Genomic DNA, 26,157 nt, shown 5'->3' with positions numbered 1-26,157 from the left:
CTCACTGTGATTGGCGGGCACCGCTGTCCCGTTACCTTTTCCCCAAACACGAGTGGCTCTGGGCTTCGGTCCCGCCCCTCGCTCACCACAGGGCCACGCCCATCTGACGTCACAGGAGACCGCAGAGCGCGGAGGTCCTTCTCCCCCGCCGCCTCCAGCCTAAGCGGCCGAGTTTGGGGCGGAACCGCGGGGGCGGGCCGTCGACGCCACGCGTCGCCCCGCCCACTGCGCGCTGACATCACAGGGGGTGGAGCCACCCTGGCGTCAGCGCCATCAGGCTTGAGGTGGCCGCGAGAACCGTATTCTGTTTATGGTGTTCCCGGCCAAACGCTGCTGCTTGTTGCCATCCATGGAGGGCGTGCGCTGGGCCTTTTCCTGTGGCACTTGGCTGCCAAGCCGCGCCGAATGGCTGCTGGCGGTGCGGTCGATCCAGCCCGAGGAGAAGGAGCGCATCGGCCAGTTCGTCTTTGCCCGGGACGCTAAGGCAGCCATGGTAGTACAGGCTTTGGTCTTCAGAGCCGCGGAGGCCGAGGTCGGGGAGGTGGGCCGGGCCGTGGGCAGCCGCCTCGCCCGCGCCCGCCGGGCCCGCTGCGCCCGGGCCCGGGCTCCCTGAACCCGCGCGGAGGCCGGGGTCGCCGAGACGCTGGCCCCGCCCCACCGAACCCAAATAGAGACCCCCCTGCACCGGGAAAGCAGTGTAGACCTTGAAATGAAAATATCTGTTTTCAAATTCACTCATTACCAGAAAACTACTACTTCGTAGGTCGACATTGATTTCATGATTCAGTACTTAAATGTTGTCAAATGTGAATTTTTATTCCTTTGCTAGAGTCGTAGCCCATGCTTTATCTGTTTTTTAAGTATCCCACCACTGCCCAAGGCCACAATGCACGTGGTAGGCCCCAGAAAATATTGACCATATGGTTTGTCTGGTAACTCGGCACCACAGGGCTGGGAGAGGCCTACCAGAGTCGTAGTGGGCCTACTTTCCTGACTGGATAGCTTAGGAGACAGTATTTTTAATAGACTTATATGTTTTAGTCACGTGTTTTCTAGCGACAAATGGGAAAGTGAATTTCACACAACTTTACTACATAGCAGTTTGAAAAAAACCTCTAATTGCTATCACTTCCAAGACACTTAAAAAAAAAACCTATATTCAAATACCTTTGTTTGAAATATGGAGTACTATTTTGAATGCATCTTGGTGAATATTTTTTACTTTTTTATAATTTGTAAGATTGAAAAATAAGCGAATTTGAAAGTCCTGTAGTTTTTAAAGGTCAGTGTTGGCATCGAAAGAGAAAAAAAATCTTGAAGAATTTTTTAAGAATATTACATATCTTGTTGTACCCTTAGGGGTTTTGTACTTTTTAGCTACGTTTTAAAGTAATGATGATATAAGAGAATGGAACAAGATAGGTTATGCCTTGCTAATTTTTGAGTGGACAGTACTTACGATCTATATTCACAGATGTAGGTACAAAAGGGTGGCTTGCTCCAGATCTTTTGATAAGCAAACCTAAAATTTTCAATAACCTAAAATGTCCAATAATTGGGGAATATTCACTACCCCATTGTACCTCAAGCCCCCATATGTACCTCAATACTATGAAATAGTACACAGACCAAACTGAAATAATCCCCAGTACTTAAAAAGCTTATAGGTAGAGTACTACATATAGTAGGATCTTATATGTGTTTATATGGAGAAAAAGCAAAGTCATATACAAAATTACTTAAATACTTAAAAGACTGGAAAGATGCCTGCTTCAAAAGTTGCTTACTGGTGAAGGGGAAGATATTGCTAAACAAGACTTTACCTTTCTATCTACTTCAGAATTGCTTGATTTTAATGCATTGTAAAACTTAAAATGACTATAAGTCACAAAGATATACATTTTATACATATAGCAATATACCTACATGTTTAGTAGACATCAATACATATATGTTTTATATACTTAACAGGCTGGTCGTCTGATGATAAGGAAATTAATTGCAGAAAAATTGAATATTCCATGGAATAATATCCGTTTGCAAAGAACTGCAAAAGGAAAACCAGTTCTTGCAAAGGACTCATTGAATCCTTACCCAAATTTCAACTTTAACATCTCTCATCAAGGGGAGTATGCCGTACTTGCTGCTGAACCTGAGCTACAAGTTGGAATTGATATAATGAAGACTAGCTTTCCAGGTAATGTTGCATTTTTGTGGTGAAGTTAAGTGTCTTGATGTTTCAGTTCTTAATTACAGGCCAGGAAATGTAGGTATTTCAGTTAGGGAAAATGTATCCAATACCCAAAGTTTATATATCTGAGAGCCATATATATGAAAAGGATATATTTTCTTTAATATCAACAGATTTCTACAAAAACAAGTTTCTTTTCTAATGAGGATAGATGTAATACCCTACAAGCAAAGTAAAAAAAAATTTTTTTTAAATTATACCTCAAATTGCTTGTTTCACCTAAGCATTTCCCACAGTTCACCAATAACTTTAACAACTTGTTTATTTAAAGTAAAATACATTATGGTTCTTAGTAGAGATGACACATTGGTATTGTATTAGGTACTCCTTTTGGTGTACTTATATTAAGTAAAAATGAAGAATAGGAACTATTGGAATACTTAAGGTTCTTATATATTGCCTTGGGAATTTGTTGTTGGTGCCTTTAGGACCTGCTAATAGTTATTGGGGAATTGAGTGTATTCAGGCACTTTGAATACTTATGTACTATGTATAGGTTCTCTTAGTTGCTCTACAATCAGTATCTTTGATGTTAATGAGTATTCACTATGTGCCACAGCATTTTACTAAATTCTTTCATATGCTCTTTCTTTAAAATCTCTCAACTACTCTGTGATAAACATATTTTTATTAGAAGATAAATAACAGGCCCAGAGAAAAGCTATTAATAAGAGAACCCACATCTTCCTAATTTATTTATTTATTTATTTTTGTAGCACTGGGAATTCAGCCCAGAGGCATTTTACATCTGAGCTAAGCCCCCAGCCTGATTTTTATTTATTTGAAACAGAGTCTTACTAAGTTGCAGAGGGCTTTGCTAACTTGTTGAGGCTGGCTTCAAATCTGGGATCCTCCTGTCTTAACCTCCTAAGTACAGGAATTACAAGCATGTGCCACCACCCCCAGATCTAATTTCTTAGTACACCTAATCTGTCTACACAGTGCTTTCACCTTAGTATCTTTGCTTATGTGGTCCTTTCTGTCTGGAGGACATATATTGTTTAACTTTATTTCCCCATCTCCATTTCTGCACAGATTACACTTACGGGTTAGATTTCACTGTAACTTTACTTTAGGGAAGCCTTTCCTGAGTGCTGAATATGCTCTAGGTTCTTTTGTTGTAGGGACTTAAATATTTCCATTATCCTCGTAGCATATCTCCATTTATAATTCATCAAGATGATCCATTTTCTTTCCCCTGGTGCTTACAAGATGATCCATTTTCTTTCCCCTGGTGCTTATAAAATACATGAGGGAAATAATCATATTAGCCACATTACAGTTTGATCATTATCCTATTTTTTAGTACCTTCCCTTACTACATAATGGTACTTAATAAATAGTTGTTAAGTGAATGAATAAGCATGATGCTTCTGTATTCTAGGCTTCAGAGTATTGTAAATTTCATCTCACTTTTGCTTTGATTGTCCATTTTGCCCACCCAAACATTTGCTTTATCTGTCATGCTCATAAACCTTTTCATTATTACAACTCTATTGTCTAGTTTGCTCAGGATGCTTTACTCGTGATTTTATTTTATTAATTTTTTTTTTGAGGTACTGAGGATGGAGACCAGGGGCATTCTACCTCCAAGCTACACACCTAGCCCTCGTTAATAGGGTCTCACTGAATTGTGAAGGGCCTCGCTAAGTAGCTGAGGCTCTCCATGAACTGCAATCCTCTGGTCTCTGCTTCCTGAATGCTGGGATTACAAGTGTGCTCCACCATACCCGGCTTTTTTACTGGTGATTTCATAGCAAGTTCTTGACCTAGAATCCAGGGATAAGTACAAGTGTGTGTGTGTGCGTGCGTGTGTGTGTGTGTGTGTGTGTAGTACTGGGGATGGAACCCCAGGGGCCTTCTACCTCCAGGCTACACTCCCAGACCTATTTTATATTTTATTTGGAAACAGGATCTCTTAAGCCAACTGAGGCTGGCTTCTAACCTGTGCGATCCTCCTGTCTCAGCCTCCCAAGTATGGAAATTACAAGCGTACGCCACCACACCTGGCACATGGCATTTGTTTAACCACTTGAAATTAGTAATTACATTTTGTACGATGTACACATGTGCATTTGTCCCAATGTCTTTAGTTTTCTATTGTTATAACAGGAATGCCTGAGAGATAATCTATAAAATAAAGGTGTATTTTGGCTCATTATTCTGGAGGTTGGAAAATTCAAGAGTAACAGAAGGCACTGGCAAGGGCCTTGTTCTATTGCTGCTTCGATTCCTTGCAGAAAGTGGAAGGGCAAGCATGTAGAAGGGACATGAGGGGCCACCCTCATTTTAAAAAATCCTGCTCTTGAAGTAGCTAATCAGTCCCACAACAGTAAGAACCCACACATTTGCACCATTAACCCTGTGAAAATGGTTTAATGAGGGTAGTGCTCCCATGGCCTAATTGCTTCTTAAAGGTTCTACCACCTCTCAGTACTATTACTTTGACAGCTAAATGAGTGTACAGTTTTGGAGGGGACAAACCATATCTAAATTATGGGGAGCCTATTTTAAAAGAACCGCTATCACACAGGATTCAGAATGAGCACAGGGATGAACCCATATGTTTGTATAGCTTTGCAGTATCCTTACATAAACTTTTCCTAAAATCAGAATTAGTGGAGAAGCTATTGGTTTTTAGAATGCGGTCAGCACAACTGTGTAGTAATGAGTGGCCCAGCAGGTTGGTAACTGCCAACAAATGATACCTGTGAGGAACAGGTTTTATTACCAACTGGTTTGATATGCAGTGTTGGCTTATGTTCTGTACTTGATACATACTTATTTAAGCTTTTGTAAGTGCTGAGAAGAAAGTTGTACAAAAATTAATGAATCTGTTTTTTTTTTTTTGGCAGTACTGGGGTTTCTGGAAGCCCTTCTACCTTCGGGCTACACTCCCAGCCAGACCTATTTCATATTTTAATTTGGAAACAGGGTCTTTTAAGCCAGCCTGGCTGGCCTGGAACCTGCACGATCCTCCTTTCCTTTCTCTGCCTCCCAAGTGCGGGGATTACAAGCATGCACCACCACACCCGGCTTAAATTTTTTGTTAGTATTATGGCGATATTGAGGAACGTGGTAAAGCCTACTTCTTGTCTCCTTCCACCACACTATTTCTCACTATTAAATTATTTTAATAATTTCCTAATTGTTTTCCCCCTTTTACAGTTTTGTCCTCACCCAGTCACTACAGCCTCCATACAGTGTGAAGTAGTCTTTTGAAATACTTGTACAATTTTCTTAAACCTCTTCATGTTGGTTCTTGTTAAAGAATAAAACCCAAGCCCTATAACATGATTCTTTTGTCTGTTCTCATCTGCCTCTTCATTCTCAGACCTCTCTACTGCTTCTCATTTCTAGCAGTTCTCTTCCTCACTGTTTTCTGTCCATAGTGGTCTTTTACCTTATATATGGCAAAGTTCTTCCTGTTTGGTTTTATTGCAGAAAGCTGATCTCTCTGCTTGTGCTTTCCTTACTCTTTTCTTGGCAACCTGAGACTTGAAGGATGAGAATTAGCCAGTACCTCCTCAGAAGGGACTTCTCTTACATTCAGTTGTCTTTTCTTTAGTCCTTTTTATGTATCGTTTTGACTTAATTACCTGATTATTTATTATGCCTCTCATTAGATGAGTTCAGGAACCATGCTTGTTTTATCATTGTCACAGAAGTGTACCGAGAACTTAGCACTGTCTACCACCTACCACATGCTCCATAAATATTTATTAACTGTACAGACAAAAGAAGAATTCAGGGAAGCTTTTCTTTTCTCAAAATATTTCCAAAGACTATGTTCATATTAGATTGTAGTTGCAATATAAACTGTTCTCATCAGTGTGTTATGATAAAAGTTATTTAAGACTTCTTTCTCTCCTTAGCTTTTTCTTTTCTCCATTTCCATTAACCTGAGATTCTGTTTTTGTGTTTGCTGTTATTATAATCTCTTCAATTATTTTTATTTCCATCTAGGATATTCTACATCTTTATAGTTCTGCATTTTTTAGGGTACACTTAGTTAAAACAATTTTTTTTTAAGGTTAGATTTAGTTTGTAAGTAGCTTTGAAGAGTCATATTCCCTTTGCACTCTGAATTCCATACTGGTAAAGCAAGTCTCCATTTGCAAGTTTTGCCCCTTCTTGCTTATAGCTGGATCTTTCCTAATGTCTATAGGATTTATGTGGGACCTAGTATTTATTGAGCAACTCCTGTGAGTGTGACACTATGTTAAGTGACTTCTACTTATTTCTTCCTCTTAAGCTTGGAGTATAAGTATTTTTATTACTATTTTATGAAAAAGGTTCAGATAGATTGCATAGGATGTGTTTCAGTTTAAAGAATAAAAAGTTTTAGAGATCTTAGTGGTGATTATTATACAACAGTATGAATATACTGCACTCTGCTGAGCACTTAAAAATGGGCAAAATATATAATTTATAATTATAGTTATAAAAATACAATTATAAATGTATAATTTTACCTCAATCAAAATGAAGAAATAATATAGAATAATATCAGAATTAAATTTTATGGGAGGTTGAGATGGTCCTACTAGCATTCAAATAATAAAATAGTTTGTCTTGAAAGGAACTAGAAAGAGTTTGGTCTCAGACTTCCCTTCTGTAATAGAAATAAGACCATGCAATCATATTTTGAAAATTATGGTTAGGGTATCAAAATCGACCAGGATGCTTATTAAAAATGCAGATTTCTGCTTGGTGTGATAGTGCATACCTGTAATATTAATACTTGAGAGGCTGAGATAGGAAGATTGCAGGTTCAGTGTCAGTCCCAGCAATCAGTGAGATCGTCAGTATCTTAGGGAGAATCTCTTTCCAAATAAAAAATGAAATAGGGCTGGAGTTCATTACTTGGTAACCTTTTGCCCAAATGAAGATTTCTTAAAGCTGCATCAGACCTGGTGAGCCAGAATTTCAGAGTATAAGCAAACATTTCTTTATTTAAACAGTTTCCCCAGCTGTTAGGCATATTAATGTTTGTGAGACAGTGTATTTGGTACAGTTACAGAACCAACAGAAAGAAAAATTATAACCTATCCACTTTTTAAAATAAGTGAATCAATCACAAAGCCATTAGATACTTGCACACTGTACAATGAAATTAACTAGAATTATTTTTTAATAACAATTGCTGGAACACAAAAGATTTTGTACTTGGTTAAACTGAAAGAAGGATGTCTTTTTAAGCTTAGAAGAGTAAGAAAAAAACCACAGAGTCAATAGATGTGAATTTATATTATATTACTTTTCCCCAGGAGTACATACGCAAACACGCATGCATGCATGCACACATACACACACACAAATACATTTCAGTATTGATGAGAAAACCATATATGCCTTTTCTGAAGGGCTTCCAACAGTTGACAAAAGAGGATATATATTTAGCAGTAACAACTACCATACCAACTTAAAACTCATCTTTAGGGCTGAGCGTGGTGGTGCATGCTTATAATCCCCGGGAGGCGGAGACGGGAGGATCGCGCTGGTTTTAAGCCAGCCTCACTGGCTTAAGAGACCCTGTTCCCAAATAAAAAAAATATAAAAAAATAGGTCTGGGACTGTAGCCCAGAGGTAGAAGGGCTTCCAGGAACCTCAGTACCACCAAAAAAAAAAAATAATAATAACAACAACAATAACTCATCTTTAGTAAATACTTGGTATTTCCAGGTACTTTATTTTTATTTTTTTGCGGGTCTGGGGATGGAACCCAGGAGCATTTGACCTCCAAGCTACATCCCTGCCCTATTTTTTTATTCTTTATTTTGGAACAGGGTTTCACTAAGTTGTGGAGGGCCTAAGTAGCTGAGCCTGTCTGCGAACCACAAGTCTCCGGTCTCAGCCTCCCAAGTGCTGGGATTACAAATGTGCACCACCATGCCCGGCTTTCCAGGTACTTTATATGTCTGTTCTTAAATCTACCCAATTCTTTGTTCCTAGAGATTTTAATAAATATCATTGCTAAGAAATGATAGAGCCAGTACTTGACCATTTGACTCCACTACAACTCATAAAAGCATGTGTTTTTCTACTTATCTCTAAATTATATAGGTGTGTGTATTGGTTTCCTAGGGCTGCCTAAAGAGGTATCCAAACTCAGTGTTTTAAAACAACATGAACTTAAAGAATAAGTTATTTTCTAACAGTTCTGGAAAGCTGGAAGTCAGTCATAGTACAAGCAGGGCCATGTACTCTGAAGGTTCCAGGAAAGAATCCTTGCTTCTCTTTGGTGCCTTTGAGGAATCCTTGGGTTATAGCTGCTTCACTCCAATTTCTGTCTCTACCTTCATGTATTGTACCCACCCTCCCCTCCTCTCTCTCATTCATATCCTCCCTCCCTCTCCCCCCTCTTTCATTCATGCACACATGTATATAAGGTAACAAATCATTGGATTCAGGGTGTACCTTAGCTAGATATGACTTCATCTTAATTGGATTATATCTGCCAGGGGCTCTGTTGGGTCTCAGTTTGGTTCTGGGTGGACAGGAAGTTTGGAAGACACTATTCAACCAGTATAGTTCATCTTCTCTCCCCCCATTTATATGCATCTCAAATATAAAATAAATATGCCCCATTCCAGCATCCCCAAGGTTTAATGCATAATTGTATGAACATTAAACCCAAAAATCTCATCTAAACATCATCAACTTAAAAAGTTAAAAATCTCATCATCTGAATCACTAGGTGTTGTTTTAGTCAGATTTTTGTTGCTGTGACCAAAAAACCTCACAAGCATAGAGGAAGAAAAAAAGGTTTACAGGGATTTGTGGTTTCAGTCTATGGTTAGCTTGGCTCCAAGGGCAGAAACCAGGGTGGCAGGATGTATGGCAGAGAGAAGCCACCCTCAATCATTGCATCCAGAAACAGAGATAGAGGAAAGTGTCAGGGACTTATATAGTCCCCAGAGGCCCAGCCCCAATGGCCCACTCTCTGTCCAGCCACGCCCTACCTCTGAACCTTCCTGCATTGGGGACCATGCTTTCAGTACAGGAACTATTGAGGGACATTCCAGACCCAAATAGTAATAGGTGCGCTCCATTTGGAACTGAATTCCTCCCTATCCGAGGTCCTGTGAAACTTCAAGTCATCTCTTCAATTACAGTGGTAGGAGAGGCATAGGTATTTTCCCATTTTAAAAGGAAAAAGTTGTAAGAAAATAGAGATTATGGTTCCCCAACAACTTAGAAACCCAGCAGGGACATTCCATTAGGATTCAAGTCCTGAAAATAATGGCTTCAAACTCTGTCTTTTGGTTTTAAGGGTGGTCCCACCTGCTCTGCCCTGGTCCCTCTTCAAAGACTTGCTGTTGGGAGTCCTTTGTTGAAGGGGAGTATTCTTGTCTGTGTGTGTTAATACTTATACCCGTGGGCGTATGTACATTTAAATAACACAGAAGAGCAACTGAAGATCAGGATTGGCTAAGGGTGATACTCAAGCCCAAATCATCATAATTCAATCTAATGCTCTTTCTACTATATTGCACGTAAGATCTTAAAGGGATTCTTTGTCAATAATATCAAGAGGCTGTGTGAAACTAATTGCAGCTCACAGTTTTTGTTTTATTTTAGTTTTGTATTTCCATAAATTCCAAATAGATGAGCTAGTAAGTGAAGTATTACTGTGTATATATTTTCACTTTTCAGAGGCAAGACTATATATATAATCATACTTTAAGACAAAACAATGAGAGTTTCTAATATTTACTATCCAAAACTGAATTTTGATACTTTGAAGCAAGCACACAAATTGCTCAACCTCCTCCACTCTCTCCCTTCCCCCAAAATAAGTGGCCTATTTTTTTTAAAAAAAAAAAAAGAGGAATGGTGAACTTTAGGCACGCACACATACACACACACAGACGACTGTTCACGACTGTTTTGGAGAGAAGGATGTAGGTAGGCTTTAAAGTTTTGGTACTGTTAGGATATTTTTTCATAGTTATTACTGTTTAACTTTTTAGTGCTGTGGTCTTATTTAATCATTGCAGAACATTAAGTTAATATCTAACTTGGCCTGCCTTAAAAAGTAAGCTATAAAATAGTGCATCTTTTTCTTCTAAACTTGACTGGTGGCACCATGTTTTCGACTCATTTATCTTATATATACATATATATATATATGTATATGCTTCATATGTTCTTAAATGTTACATAGAACAGTTAGGGAGTCTGTTATAGTATTATGAGGATTAGCTGAGTTACATTTTAAAAAATAGTGTGAAGGACACATTTACTTTTCTATGTGTATTTTCTAATAGTATTTATTTTGATATCCTAAATAACCTATGTGTATAAGACTCTCTTCTCATAATGTATTTCCTCTATAATGCCACAGTGTGGTGCTGTTGAACTTTGGCTGAATACTTGCAAAATCGCTTTTTCCTTTTGCTGTCAAATTTCTTAATTTTGTAGATTAGATAAGAATCTCTCAAAAGTATATGAAAACACTTAAATTACATTTTTAGCCATAGTGAATTCTGTAATTGTTCTCTACTGATTGTCATAGATTGCTTTTTATGTTAATCAATTTTTTATAAGCAGGCATTTAATTTTTCCTTGATTGCCTTATCATATTTAGTTAGAAATCAGGGCATCTTAGATGTTATGAAACCTTGAGGAAACAAACAAACAAAATGACACTATAGATGACAACAGGCACATCTTTTTAAATTTAGGAACTTGTTATATTATTCTATTAAAATAATAGTTCAAGTAAACAAATATATATAATATCTTCCAAATTCAAATTAAACTGTTCTTCCTATTTTTATTACTTAAGCTACATATGCCAGAATCCATTCAAGAGGAAACAGTTTATCATTCATGTCCTTTCTTTTAAACTTTATCCTTTTTTGAAAACTATTTTTTATACTTTTGAAAGCCTTTGTTTTTTAAGGGATTCTTTAGGATATTATTTACCAAGACAGCATATAGTGGTGATTCATTTTTTTAATGAATGAATACAGTGAAACTAATTGTTGAATTCTTATGAATTAACACATTAATGGGGGTTGTAACATCTATTTTCCAGACATTCTTCTCATAAATGCCTATATAGTTGGCGTAATGAACATAAATGTCTAAAGTATTATAGGTGTAATGAGTTTGGGAATGGAATTTGGGTATTTTGTACTTGGGAGTTGGAATAGATCAACCACGTTAACAGAGAGACTACCTTCAAAAGGTACTCTGAAAAATAATGTAGTTACAAACTAAGTGTAGAGGGCAGGAGAACATTTAGAATGTAGAATACCAGATATTTATTATCTTCTTGTTTATCTCTTAACTGTTAGGGTAAATCTATTACATCCAGCCAGGCTCTCTAATTGGCATTTAGGTTGAAAATGTATGCGGCCACATTACTGTGACCTGTTTGCTTTTAGCTATTAGTCCAATACATATTGTGTTACATTTGTATATAGCCTACATATTGAAAGAATAAATGAATGATACTAGAATATTTCTGTTTAGAGAGATGAGATTATAATATTTTGAAAAAATATATAGGAGGCTTAATTTTAATTTGTATCATAGACTTTAGTTCTAGGAAGCAAACTCTTAGAGTTGTATCCTTTAATTGTCACTTAGTTTTAAAATGTTATGTATTGTTATCTTTGGAATATTGGAGCTAAAGATATATGTCATATTTTAAAATGAGCTAAGTTCACAGTAGTATCTGCTAAAGAAAAGAAATTAAAATGTTTTTACTTGCAAAGGTCATATTAGAAAAATATTTTGAAAAATAGTTATTTTGAAGGAAGTAAGTATGTATTAATATTTCAGCCACAGTAATAATTTAGAACAAAGGAACAATATTCAGTGTTTTTCCTATTTCCAACAAATTACAATAATTTTTTCCTTTGTCCCTTGGTAATATAGCAACATAAAATTTAAACCCAAGAATAGCATAGCTTTATATTAGTGTTTTTGTGGGTTCTGAGAAATATTATGTATGAAATTTTCTTTAGTTACTTAGAATTTATAAAAGATTTGTCTGCTAAATTTTATCAAATTTCTTGGAATATCTTTTGCTACAACCATATAGTTTTTCTGCCTAATTATTTAGTAATTTATAACTTCACTGATTCCTGATTAACTGCTGTACTGTTGCTAAGCTAACCCTTGCTTCTGATTAATAATAGAATTATTATTCTCTTAATTCCCTATTCAACTTAATTTACTGACATTTTATTTAGGATTACTGTGACTTGATGGATGGTACAGCTTGTTTTTTTTTTTTTTTCCTGTGCTAACAGTTTTTAGTAATAGAATAGATTTCTTTTTTATTTTTGATAGAACAGCTATTTAGAATTCTGTATTTTCTCATTTAACAGGTCGTGGTTCAATTCCTGAGTTCTTTCACATTATGAAAAGAAAGTTTACCAGCAAAGAATGGGAAACTATCCGAAGCTTTAATAATGAATGGACTCAGCTAGATATGTTTTATAGGAATTGGGTATGATTTCTTTTTAATTTTGAAAATCAAAATCTGTAATGGTTCTATTTTCTTTACAAAAAACATGAGTAAAAGTCCTTTGCTTGTGTAGTAGTTCTGCACAATGCTTAAAGTAAATGAGTGACTGCTTGAGGACTTTATAATTTTTATGCATGCAATATACATTATAATGTTTATTTTGAGAAAATTTAACTTATAGTTAGTGCTCAATTAGATAATTACTGTTAAAAACTAAAACAAGACATTTATTACCATTCATAATGTTTCATACACATGAACTTTATTTAACAAACAAATAATATTTTAGTGTATGCCAGAAGATATCACTTCCGGTTCTTCATAAATTAAATTTAATTCTCATTACAACCCTGTGAAGAAGGTATCATTATTATTATCACAGACACAGGAGGGAATGAAGACACAGAAGGCTTAAATGATTTGCCTTAAGGTCACATGGATAGTTTGTTTCCCTGCTCCTATAAGGATAAATTTAAAAAAAAACATAGAGCCACAACGTAGTACAGAGGTAGAAATCCAGATGTATTGAGCCCATAGTTTTTATCTTCTGAATGCTCTTTGATAAAAATGTCTGTCTGTATCTTAGGCACTGAAAGAAAGCTTCATAAAAGCCATTGGTGTTGGACTGGGATTTGAATTGCAACGGCTTGAATTTGATATATCTCCATTAAACTTGGATATAGGCGAAGTTTATAAAGAAACACGTTTGTTCCTGGATGGGGAGGAAGAAAAAGAATGGGCATTTGAGGTAAGAAATTTGATCAAAATTGCTGCAGCCACAGATTTTTATATTTTTATGAGTATGTGTGAAATTACTTTGGAGTAGCTAGTATTTCAAATTAAACACAACTGGAATTCAATTCTAGTGTTTAGAAAATGAAGTCAGGAGCTGGGCATGGTGGTGCATGTTTGTAATGCCAGTACTTGAGAGGATGAGACAGGAGAATCCAGGTTCCAGGCCAGCCTCACCTACTAAATGAGGCCCTCCATAACTTATTGAGACTCTATTTCAAAATAAAGAATAAAAATATCAGGCTGGGTTGAACTCAGAGGTAAAATGCCCTTGGGGTCAATCCCCAGCAACACACACACACACACACACACACACACACACACACACACAATATGAAGTCAGGGATACTATGAGAGCAGAGTTGAATAGTTGATACTTGAAAGATGAGTCACAATGAGTTAAGGAGAGTGAGAAAAGAATAAAAGGCCTTGAAATACAGTTGTATGTGTGTGTGAGCAGCCAAATTTAGTCACTTTGATGTAGACTATACTTAGCCTTGAGAGAGATTCTGACTTAGGCTGATAGATCATGTAGACCATTATTGAGCAGGTTAATGATTTTTGGCTTCTTTCTCTATTTGGTTTCTTTCATTAGCAGTTCTTGTTGGTGAGAAAAACCCAACAGAGACTCACTTAAACCAAGAAGACATTATTTTAGACAACTAGCGCGATTCAGGAAGGATCTCAGAATTGGCTAGGATTAGGGACGGAACTATTCAGTGCTCTCTCTACCTCTTTACCTTTCCCTATGTCTTGGTTCCAGTTTTCTCTCATTCTATTTTTCATTCTACATACCAGCCTTCTCAGCTTGTCTTTCTGCACAGCAGGTAACATGGATGCCTACCACTCTTGTATATGGGTTTATAATTTAAAAAGTCAAAAAAGAAACCATTAAATTGCCTTTGAGTTCCAGGCCTGAAAACCCTGGAGAAGGGATTGCCTAGCCTAGCTTGGGTTAAATGTTCTTTCCCAGATCTGTCACTGTAGCCAAGGAAGTGATCCACTGTCACTAGTACTATTCATGTTACATGTCCAGAGCCCAGCAAATAGACTGTGTTACAATATAGGTGTTTCTGCTATAATCCCTTGGCTGATTTACAGAAAAGGTCAGTTCCCCAGAGTTAATATTGAATGGATAAAATATAAGGTGTTCGTTCATTTTCTCAAGAGAATTTAGCAGGTGTTAAATGGGAGTGATAAAATCAAATCATGTTTGTGATGGCATGTGGAAGTTAATTGAGTTGTCAAAAGTGTTAGGAGCAGTGCTTAGACTTTATTGAGATATAGAGTACTACAAAACAAATAGAACATTAAGTTTGAGCTTCTGTGAGATGCTATTGAAATAACCTAGTGAAGATAGATATCAAATAAGTGAATAGAATGGAGGACTAGACTAGAAAAATATTAAGATCATTAGAATGATTAGTTGAAACCATGGGATTTGAAATTGAAGCTATGAGATTACCTAGGTTTTTTGTTGTTGTTGTTGTTGTTGTTGTTTGTGGTCCTGGGGGTAGAACCCAGGGGCTTTTCTACCTCCGGGCTATAGTCTCAGATCTATTTTATATTTTATTTGGAAACAGGGTCTCACTAAGTTGCTGAGAGCCTCACTAAGTAGCTGAGGCTGGCTTCAATCCGGTGTGATCCTCCTGTCTCTGCCTCCCAAGTGCTGTGATTATAAGCATGCGCCACCACTCCCAGCTGAGATTACCTGAATCCATGAAGACAAGCTCAAATTGAAGTGGTAAGATTACCTAACTTCAAAGAAAGGCCTGGGACAGAGTCCTGAGAACACTAATATTTAAAGGTAGAAGTGGAGGAGATTGAGAAAGAATGATCACAATAGTAAGATTTAAAATTAGAGAGTAGTGTCAGGAACTCCACGGACAGAAAGTATTTTGATAAAAAGATCTATGTCCAAAAGAGATTGTCAGTTAAAGAGTAAATGTTACCCTGAATCCCCCCCAACCCCCCGCTTTTTGTGGTGGTACTGGGGATTGAAAGCAAAGTGATTCTACCTCTGAGTTACACCCCCAGCCCTATTTTATTTTTAGAAACAGGGTCAAACTAGGTTACCTCAAGCTGATGGCCTCTAACCTGTGATCCTCTCTCAATCTCCCGAGTACTGGAATCACAGCCATTAACTACCACACCTGGCTATATTTTATATGTCTATGTATGTATGTGTGTACTGGAGATTAAACTCAGGGTTCTTCAGCTTTTTTGGTGGTACTGGAATTCCTGGAAACCCTTTTACCTCCGGCCTATACTCCCAGACCTATATATATATATATATGTGTGTGTGTGTGTGTATATATATATATATATATATATATTTTTTTTTTTTTTTTTTTTTTTTTTTTTTAATTTGGAAACAGTGTCTCTTAAGCCACCAAGGCTGGCTTCGAACCTGCACTATTCTCCTGTCTCCGCCTCCCAAGTGCGGGGATTACAAGCGTGCGCCACCACGCCTGGCAGGGATCTTCAACTTCTGAGTTGCACCCAAGCCCTATTTTATTTTGAAGCAGGGTTTTCAAAATAAAAGTTATTGAGGCTTTGAACTTGTGAAATACTGGGATCACAGGCATGTGCCATTGTGCCTGGCTGGATCCTGTTTGTCTTTTTGGGTTTTTTTCTTTGAGTGTGTAATTATTTTTAATTTTTACTTTTTTTGTGCTTTTATTGGTACATTATAGTCTCACATCATAAACGTAAATCATGTTAACAATGACATACATGCACATGACACTTGGTGCCTTCCCCTCCTCTATATTTCCCTCCCTCCCAATACAGAGTACCTAGATTGGCGTTGGTATATATTCACATGTGTATGTATACACATAGTCTATGGTAGTATTTCCATTACTGAGCCTCAGTTTTCCTCCCCCCCATAGCCTTATATCTCCTGACTCCACTGAGGTTTCTCCTCTATTATCTGGAGTCTTTCTGGTATCCCAATGACTCCCTATCCTGCAAGTATTAAGGAAAATATGAACTTTCACACTCTGTGATTGTCTAATAAAAGATAATAAAGTAGCACATTTGCAGTTTTCTTTAGCCATCATAGCAAAATCACACCCTGCTATTCTTTGAATATCTCCTTCCCCCCCTTTTTTTTCTGTTTCCTTGTACTAATTCCGTGACTAACCAGTCTTTATTGCCTTCTTTAACAATTTAAGTTGAACCCAGGGTGCCTTTTCTAAGAACATATATTTTATGTTTTGTTTTATTTTTATGATGTGCCACATATTACCTTTTAATCTCTGTTATTTATCTAGTTTCCTTACTTCCTTAGTGCCCCCTGATGGTAGGGGCAGTATCTTATTTATTGTGTTTTCTGCTACAGACCCTATAAAACTAACTTGGTCATCATCAATCATCCATTATTAGCCAGGCCAGGCATGGTGGCGCACACTTGTAATCCCTGCACTTGGGAGGCTGAGACAGGAGGATCGTGCATGTTCAAAGCCAGCCTCAGCTGGCTTAAGAGACCCTGTTTCCAAATAAAATATAAAATAGGTCTGTAGCCCGGAGGTAGAAGGCCCCTGGGTTCCATCCCCAGTACCACCAAATAAAAAAAGAGAGAGAATCCATTATTAATTGCAAAAAATTCAAAGGGTTTTCTACTTATCCAGATATTGCATTTCATTCCTGGAAAAATGAAAATACTCTAGAAACTAAATCATGAAGTCTTATTTCAGGAGGAGTATAATATTTTATAGGCTCTAAATTTTTATAATCAGTTTCTAGTAGGAAAGTTAACTATCATAAGGTTCGAAATAATAAGACTAAATAAGGTAGAAATTCTTCATTTTGCTTTAGAAAGGAATGTTCTTATCAAGTAGATATGTGTTAAAATTTATAGGGATACATTTTTAATCTTTTGCCTTTGGAAAAAAGTAATATTGGAATATTTTAAGTTATAGCCTATGTTTCTTATTTTGTTGGTAAGAGGGGATATTTACTGAGAAAATGACATACTATTTTGCTGAAGCAGATTAATCTTTTTAATCTAATGCTAAGCTATCTCCTAAAAGTCTACAGTGTCCTTTTCCTTTGTATCCTGTGGAAATTAGAGTGAAATTTTGTTATTCAAAATAATTTTATATATAAAAAATTAGGGGAATTCTTAAAACTTAGGGAGTCCTAAAAATCAAATTTAAATTTAGTAGTATTGAATGAAGTAAACTTAACTGGCTAGCCTAGCTTGCTGGTTTCATTTGTTTTTTTCAGCTTACATTTTTAATAGGCACTTTCCCAGACAGAAAATTAGGACAAATTCCTTTACCTCAGAGCTTTCATTCTAGTGGGATATTGGATATTAATAGCTAACATTATTAGAACCCAGTATATAGCAATGAAGTACCTGATACAGTTAGATAATTGACTAATCGATTGTAAAACTGCTCTAGTTTTGCCACATCATATTCATATGATGCTGATAAAGTCTAAGACAAGATGAAGCTTCATTTTCATTGAATTTTGGCATGTCACAACATAAGTAGGTAAGGTAAGCAGGACTTCTTAGCATTATTTTGGCTGACAGTCTGAACAGAAGCTGGTTATTTTTTTTTCTTTTTTTAAATTTTTTATTGGTGCATTTATACATCATGATGAAGCAAAAAAAAAAAAAACTTGTGTAGACATAAGTGCATACATCCCCCAGCCAGCCCCTCCCATCCCTACTTCCCTCCCTCCCCAGCCCTCCCTCATGCTTGGATCAGTGGTTGACTATGATATGAATTAGTACATCCTGCACTTTAAAGAGTTTCCTTCTCCCCTCCTCCCATCCCCACAGTTAGGTTATCTTATTTGCTCCTCTGTAGGATCTCCTTTTTCACCTGGAGTTCCTCCTATGACCCCTTTCACCTTAGCTTTCACATATTAGGGAAAGCATCCGATTCCTTGCTTTTTGTGACTGACTAATCTCGCTTAGCATAATGTCCTCAAGATCCATCCATTTCCCTGCAATTGTGTGTGTGTGTGTGTGTGTGTGTGTGTGTGTGTGTGTGTGTGTTTAATGGCTGAGTAAAATTCCATTGTATACATATCCCACAGTTTTGTAATCTAGTTATCTTTTTTTTGTGTGTATGTGGTACTGGGGTTTCTGGAAGCCCTTCTACCTCCGGGCTACACTCCCAGACCTATTTTTTAACTTTATGTGGAAACAGGTTCTCTTAAGCCAGCAAGGCTGGCTCTTAACCAGCGCGATCCTCCTATCTCTGCCTCCCAAGCGTGGGGATTACAAGTGTGTGCCACCACGCCCGGCTCTAGTCATCTTTTGATGGACATTTTGGATGGTTCCATAGTTTGGCTATGGTGAATTGTGCAGCTATGAACATAGATACACATGCATTAGTTTGGTAGTTTGGTTTTCTCTCTTTTGGGTAGATACCCAGAAGTGGTATTGCTGGATCAAATGGTAGATTTGTTCCCATTCTTCTGAGGATTCTCCATACTGTTTTCCAAAGTAGTTGCACTAATTTGCAATCCCACCAACAATGTTTTAGAGTTCCCACTTCTCCACGTCCTCACCAGCATTTTTTGTTGTTTGTGTTTTGAATGGTTGCCATTCTAGTTGGGATAAGGTGAAATCTCAGGATAGTTTTGATTTGCATCTCTCTGATGGCCAGTGATGTTGAGCATTTTTTCATGTACTTTTTGGCCACTTGAATTTCTTCTTTCGTGAAGTGTCTAGTTCGCTTGCCCATTTTTTTAATTGGATTATTTGATTTTTTAGTGTTGAGTTTTTTGAGTTCTCTGTATATTTTAGATATTAGTCCTCTATCGGAGGAGTACATGGTGAAAATCTCCCATTTGGTTGGCTCTGGATTGAGGTTCTTGACAGTTTCCTTTGTTGTACAAAAGCTCTTCAGTTTCATGCAATCCCATGTATTCGTCTTTTAGTTTGTTGTGCCTTTGGGGTCTTGTTGAGAAAGTTTTTATCTGTGCCTGTGTGTTGCAGTGTTGGGCCTATGCCCTCTTCAAATAGCCTCAGGGTCTCTGCTCTAATTTCCAAGTCTTTGATCCATCTTGAATTGACTCTTGTGCAGGGTGAGAAAGTGGGTTTCATTTCCAATTTTCTGCATATGGTTAACCAGTTTTGCCAACACCATTTGTTGAACAGGCTATCTTTTTTCCAGTGTTTGTTTTTGACCCCTTTGTCAAAAATCAATTGGCTGTAAGTGTGTGAACTTGTTTCTGGGTCTTCTATTCTGCTCCATTGGTATATGTATCTGTTTTTGTGCCAGTACCATGCTGTTTTTATTACAATGGCTTTGCAGTTTAAAGTCAGGTATTGTGATTCCTCCTGCATGGTTTTTGTTGCTGAGAACTACTTTGACTATTCTGGGCTTTTTGTTGTTCCAAATGAATTTAAGGACTGATTTTTCTATGTCTGTGAGGAATGATCTTTGTAATTTAATGGGCATTGCATTGAATCTGTAGATCACTTTTGGAAGAAGAATAGCCATTTTAATATTTATTCTGCCTATCCATGAGCATGGCAGATCTTTCCATCTTCCAAGATCATCTTCGATTTCTTTTTCAATGTTTTATAATTTTCTTTATAAAGGTCTTTTACCTCCTTGGTTAAGTTTATTCCTAAGTATTTTATTTTTTTGTGAGAGATCCTGAGTGGAAGTGTTTTCTGAATTTCTTTTTCAATGGATTTATGGTGGGTGTACAGAAAAGCTCCTGATTTTTTTTTTTTTTTTTTTTTTTGGAACAGGGTCTCCTAAGCCATCATGGCTTCGAACCTGCATGATCCTCCTGTCTCTGCCTCCAGGGTGGGGATTAGGGGATTACAAGCGTGCACCACCACACCCAGCAAGCTCCTGATTTTTTATGGTTGATTTTTGTATCCAGACTGAATATTTGCTGAATTTGTTGATCAGTTCTATAAGTCTTTTGGTTGAGTTTGTTGGGTCTTCTAGGTATAGTATCATATCATGTGCAAATAGTGAAAGTTTGAGTTCTCCTTTTTAATTTTTACTCCTGATTTCCTTTTCTTGCCTTATTGCTCTGGCTAGGTTCTCAAGAACTATATTGAAGAGAAGTGGTGATAATGGACATCCTTGTCTAGTTTCTGTTTTTAGAGGAAATTCTTGAAGTTTTTCCCCATTTAATGTTGGCTGTGAGCTTATTGTAGATTGCCTTTATGATGTTAAAATATGTTCCTTCTATTCCAGTTCTCTGCAGTGCTTTTATCATAAATGGATGTTGGATTTTATCAAATGCTTTTTCAGCATCTATTGAAATGATCATATGATTTTGTCTTTGGTTCTGTTTATACGATGATTTACATGGATTGATTTTTGTAGGTTTCTGATAGTCCTCTGGATTTCTACACTGTCAGTAGTGATATCCTTTTTCATCTTTTATCTTCATAATTTGGGTTGATTCTCTTTTTTTTTAGTTAGGTTGGCTTGTGGTTTGTCTATCTTGTTAATTTTTTTGAGAAATCAGCTTTTGTTTTTTTGACTTTTTGTATTTTTTTATTCTCTACTTCGTTAATTTCTGCTTTGATTTTAATAATTTCCTGTCTTCTTCTGGATTTGGGGTTAGATTGTTTCTATTTTTCAAGGGCTTTAAGGTGTGTCATTAGGTTATTTATTTTATGATTTTCTGTTTTCCTTATGTGAGCACTCACAAGCTGGTTATTTCTCACAGTCATCTCTGATGCTATACAGTACACCTGCTTACCTATTTTTCCAAAAGTAATTATAACTAAAACATCATATATTATAATGTTCAAATTATTGATACATTCAATGTGAATGTATTGTATTAAAAAGAGAAATTTTGTTTATAGTATTGTAATAATGAGCATATTTTTTAGTTTAAAAGAAAACATTTTCCTTTTTTGAAGGAGATAATAGGAAATGACAGTCTATCTATCAATACTCAATGAGTATTTTTAAGAGATACTAACAGATAGACTGTCATTTCCTATTATCTCCTTCAAAAAAGGAAAATGTTATTTTACCTAAAAATGTTTTTAAAGTCATACATTCAGTTGTTACCTTTTTACTTAAAGGAGAATAAAACAGTTTTATGGCCAAACGTCTTTTGATTCTTAGTGGGGTTTTTTTTTCTCTTAAACTGTGTGGTTTTAAATTTATTCTTGTTGACTTTTATTTTTGTTAATGTGGATATCTTAAGGTGTGAAAATATGGAGAAAGGATTAAAAATGAAAGGTCCCAGTTCTATTTCTGATTGTAGTTTCTGTATCAACTGATACTGTACTGGAAGAATCTGGTAAAAATGGCCTTTCAAAAGTGAAAATTTTGCTTAGTTTGTAATACTGGTTCATAATTTTCTCTGTTGTAGTATGTATTATAGCCTTAAGCCTCCTTCTGCTTTGTCTCATACATTAGGGGGAAATAGAAAACTATTTGTTAAGTACAGTCTTAACTATACGTTTTCAAAATGGTTTCTCATAGGGTACAGTATATAGATGACTACATGTATACAAACCAGTATTGCAGACTTTTCTTTTTAACTTTTTTATTTTTCATAGTACTAGGGATTAAACCCAGGGACATTCTACCATTGAGCTACACCCCTATTCCTATTGCTAGTTCTTAAAAAGTGCATGGCCTAAATTTAATCATTAGGAAACCCCAACCCAAAAGTTAGCAACATATATATTTGGGTTTTTTTGTGGGTCTGGGGATGGAACCCAGGGGCATTTGACCTCCGGGCTACACCCTCTGCCCTATTTTTTATTCTTTATTTTTTTTTTTTTTTTGTGGTACTGGGGTTCCTGGAAGCCCTTCTATTTCCGGGCTACACTCCCAGACCTATTTTTTATACTTTTTTATTTGGAAACAGGGTCTCATAAGCCAGCGCACGCGGCTGGCTTCGAACCTGCGCGATCCTCCTGTCTCTGCCTCCCAAGCGCGGGGATTACAAGCGTGCGCCACCACGCCCGGCTTTATTCTTTATTTTTGAAACCAGGTCTCACTAAGTTGCGGAGGGCCTCACTGAGTAGCTGAGGCTGTCCGTGAACCGCGATCCTCAGGACTCAGCCTCCCAAATGCTGGGATTACAAACGTGCGCCACCACGCCCGGCTTTAGCAACATATTTTTAATGAAAATGGGGAGGAATGGAGTTTGTATTTTAACCTTTTAATGTTGTAGAAGACAAAGGCTAACTGTGTAACTGAATGCAGTATTTGATCTTGTTTGCCAATTACTAGATTCTTAGAGGAATATGTATTTGTGTGTATATAGAAAGAAATAGATTTAGGAAATGTAAATCAAACTATATCTAGATTTATTTATTAAGTAATCCATGTGTGCTTGCCTTTTGTTTTTCAGGAAAGCAAAATAGATGAGCACCATTTTGTTGCAGTAGCTCTTAGGAAACCCAGTGGATCTAGACATGAACATGTAAGATTTTCACTTTTTTTTCTTTCTAATAAGCATGAATTAATAAGTTTGTCTTTTACTTCTGAAAGCAGTTATTTGCCTAGGGGTTGTGTGTGCGCTTTAATTTGGTTAAGTTAGATTATAGATTTTAGAAGCATTTTTTAATATCAAATCTTTAATTATTTCACAGAACTTTTTTTTAAAAAGGCATGCTTTTTACTTTCAAATGCATTTAATATCACAAAGAAAAATGTTGGTAGTATTCTTATTTCCACTGGAAATTTACTATAATAACTATCTTAGTTTATTTTCTGGTGAATGGAGTCTGTTTGGAATATGAAGGGTACCAGCTTGAAGGTTGGCCAGCAGTAGAATTGTCTTGAATATTGAGCCTCCTCCCCTTTTAAAGTAATATCCTAAATTATTCTCAGAGTTAGAGTGTCAAACCTATGAGACACTTTATGCCAACCGCACTGTGGCATAAAGTGAGCAGTCTCAGTTCAGTTTTTTCAATCACAATCTATTTATATTTCTTTGGCTATTAATTAGTAAGTAAGGGGGGGGAAAGTTAGTGCTGAAGTCTCTTAGCCTACATTTAGTTGTGATTTTGTTAAAACAGTTTAGGAATACTTATACTATTATAATAATCAAAACTATATGCACATCATTATGTTTAGGGAATCTGGATGAAAGAACATAGAGTAAATGAAATACCATTCCTTTTAGAGCAATAGCTCAGACAAGTCTGTGCTTTGATAGATTAATCAAGTGATCAAAATTTTTCATAGATTATTTTTTCATTCAGCATTCTTACCACTGTGCCCAAAATACTTGAAACATAAAACTTAGTATAAAAAAGATTTACATGCTCATAGTTTTGGAGATTTCAGTTCATATATACACAGTCCATTTTACTCTGGCTTCAAACAGGATCTGAGGCCGGAAATTCTTAGGGTATCACAGCAGGGAGCAGAGAACAAAAGATTGGAGAGCAGATGTTACAACTGGGGACCAGGACACAGACACACCCTTCCCAGCCATGCATGCAGGAACTCTTCCCAGCTACCACATTTTACCTTCAGCATGGCTGTCTCCAGCACATAAGTTGCGGGGGAAATTTTAAAACCAAATGATAAGTTAGTTTCCTTTAAAAGGAATGGCATATTAAAATTAATATCTCTTATTTGAAAGTGTGCTGACCGAAGTTACCTATCTTAATGTTCTCAAGTCTTAGCTTAATAGCTCCCAGAAAATATGTTATTTTTTTGTATAATTTTTTAGCTTTTGAAACGTTGGTAATTCCTTTCCTAGATAGAGCCTAGTTAGGCAAAAGTGGCATAGTGGAAAGACTAGGTTCCAGGGCCAGGCCTACCATTTAACCTGGGTGGTATGATTGGGCAGTTGTTTGACCTTCCTGAGCCTGAGTTTTCCCATGTAAAAAATTGAAATAAAAACCTTATCATGGCCAGGCGTGGTGGCGCACGCTTGTAATCCCCATGCTTGGGAGGCAGAGACAGGAGGATCATGCAGGTTCGAAGCCAGCCTCGCTGGCTTAAGAGACCGTTTCCAAAAAAAGTATAAAATAGGTTTGGGAGTGTAGCCTGGAGGTAGAAGAGCTTTCAGGAACCCCAGTACCACACACACACACAAAAACATATCACAACAGAGTTGTGAGACATACGTCATACTAAATAAGTACTGGATTTTGTTAAAGCATTATACAAAACCCAAATACTATTTATATAGGTTGAGTAGCCCTTATCTGAAGTACTCAAGGCCAAAAGTATTTTGGATTTTTTCCTAGTTTCAGGATATTAACTCAAACATAATGATATAACTTGGGGATAGGACCCAAGTCTAAACATAAAATTCATTTATGCTTCACATACACCTTGTACACCTAGTCTGCAGGTAAATTTATGCAATAGTTTTAGCATATCTGTGTTATGAGTGCAGCCTGTCACGTAAGATCAGATAATGGAGTTTTCCATTTGTTACATCATGTTGACACTCAGAAAGTTTCAGACTTTGGAGCATTTTCAGTTTTAAATTTTTGAATTAAAGGTTCTCAACCTGTACTACAATGTATAGAATATAAAAGATCTACACTGGGTTGGGTTCTTGAACAAAGGCTGTATTTCATAGTAGAAGATAACTGTTTATGTTTCATGTTAAATAATTTCCTAAAGAATTGTTAAATCTCTATAGTTATAGCTGTTTTATCATATCCATACTCTAGAGTAGAAATTCTCAGAAGTTTGCCCTACTCTTCTTGCCAAAATTGCAGATTTGGGCATTTCTTTTAACTTAAGTCTACTGAATTGATCTTTCTGGAAGTGGGGCTCAATAAATACACATTTTAAACAACACAGTGGTTATTGTTAAATACAAAAAGTTTGAGAGCTGGGTGTGGTGGCACATGCTTGTAATCCTAGTACTTTGGAGGCTGAGACAGGAGGATCACACAGGTTCAAAGCCAGCCTCAGCTGCTTAGTGAGGCTCTCAGCAACTTAGTGAGGCCCTGTTTCCAAATTAAATATAAAATAGGTCTGGGAGTGTAGCCAGGAGGTAGAAAGCCCCTGGGTTCTATTCCTAGTATCACAAAAAAAAAGTTTGAGAACCTTGGTTTTTTAACTTATTTTGTTGGCAACACTAATATAAAGAATAAAAAATATTCTATAAATTTTCACTGTGTTATAATTTAATGCTATGGAAATGTAAGTCACTTTTATTTTCACAGTTGTAAAACTTGATTATATAATTAACATGTTCAGTTTAATAATGAAGTAATCTATTTTTCCCGCTTTTAGGCTTCATCTCAGGATGATTCTAAACCAAGCCAGAAGCAGTTTACTGTTCTCACCTTTAAAGATTTAATAGCATCTGCTGTTCCCATGACACCTGAAGACCCTTCATTTTGGGACTGTTTTTGCTTTACAGAAGAAATTCTCATAAGAAATGGTACAAAGTCATGATATGATTCTTTAAGTAACAAAGGAAGTCAAAACCATTATCATCTATATTCACTGAAAAATCATTGCCTGATAATATCAAATTTTATTCCACAAAACATTTTGAGAAGCTAAAAACTATTATTATCATAAAAGCAGACTTCCAGTTCAAGATAGCTTACTGAAATATATATTACCTCTTCCTGTTCAAAATTGCATTGAATTGATAGAATGACAGATGACAGAATCTTACAGATTTATTGTAGAAAAAGGAAAATGCAAATAAGCAAAAAGGAAAC

General features: G+C 36.6%; 1 protein-coding gene across 2 annotated transcripts; it reads left to right on the top strand.

Annotated features, from left to right (window-relative positions):
- Positions 1 to 310: 310 nt before the first annotated feature.
- AASDHPPT (aminoadipate-semialdehyde dehydrogenase-phosphopantetheinyl transferase) lies at positions 311 to 25,882 on the top strand (the record flags this gene model as incomplete). 2 transcript variants are annotated; one of them, XM_080710390.1, is made up of 6 exons in its annotated part: positions 311 to 493; positions 1,972 to 2,197; positions 12,601 to 12,722; positions 13,327 to 13,488; positions 22,857 to 22,928; positions 25,718 to 25,882. In XM_080710390.1, the coding sequence occupies 6 exons, from the start codon at positions 311 to 313 to the stop codon at positions 25,880 to 25,882; spliced, it is 930 nt and encodes a 309-aa protein (XP_080566516.1). The 2 variants fall into 2 exon arrangements, with proteins under 2 accessions (XP_080566516.1, XP_080566517.1); XM_080710391.1 differs by lacking the exon at positions 12,601 to 12,722 and having other exon boundaries at positions 1,972 to 2,157.
- Positions 25,883 to 26,157: the final 275 nt, after the last annotated feature.

Source organism: Muscardinus avellanarius, assembly GCF_963383645.1.
Source record: "Muscardinus avellanarius genome assembly, chromosome: 1".
Taxonomy (NCBI): Eukaryota; Metazoa; Chordata; class Mammalia; order Rodentia; family Gliridae; genus Muscardinus; species Muscardinus avellanarius.
This window is presented reverse-complemented; position numbering and strand designations above follow the sequence as displayed.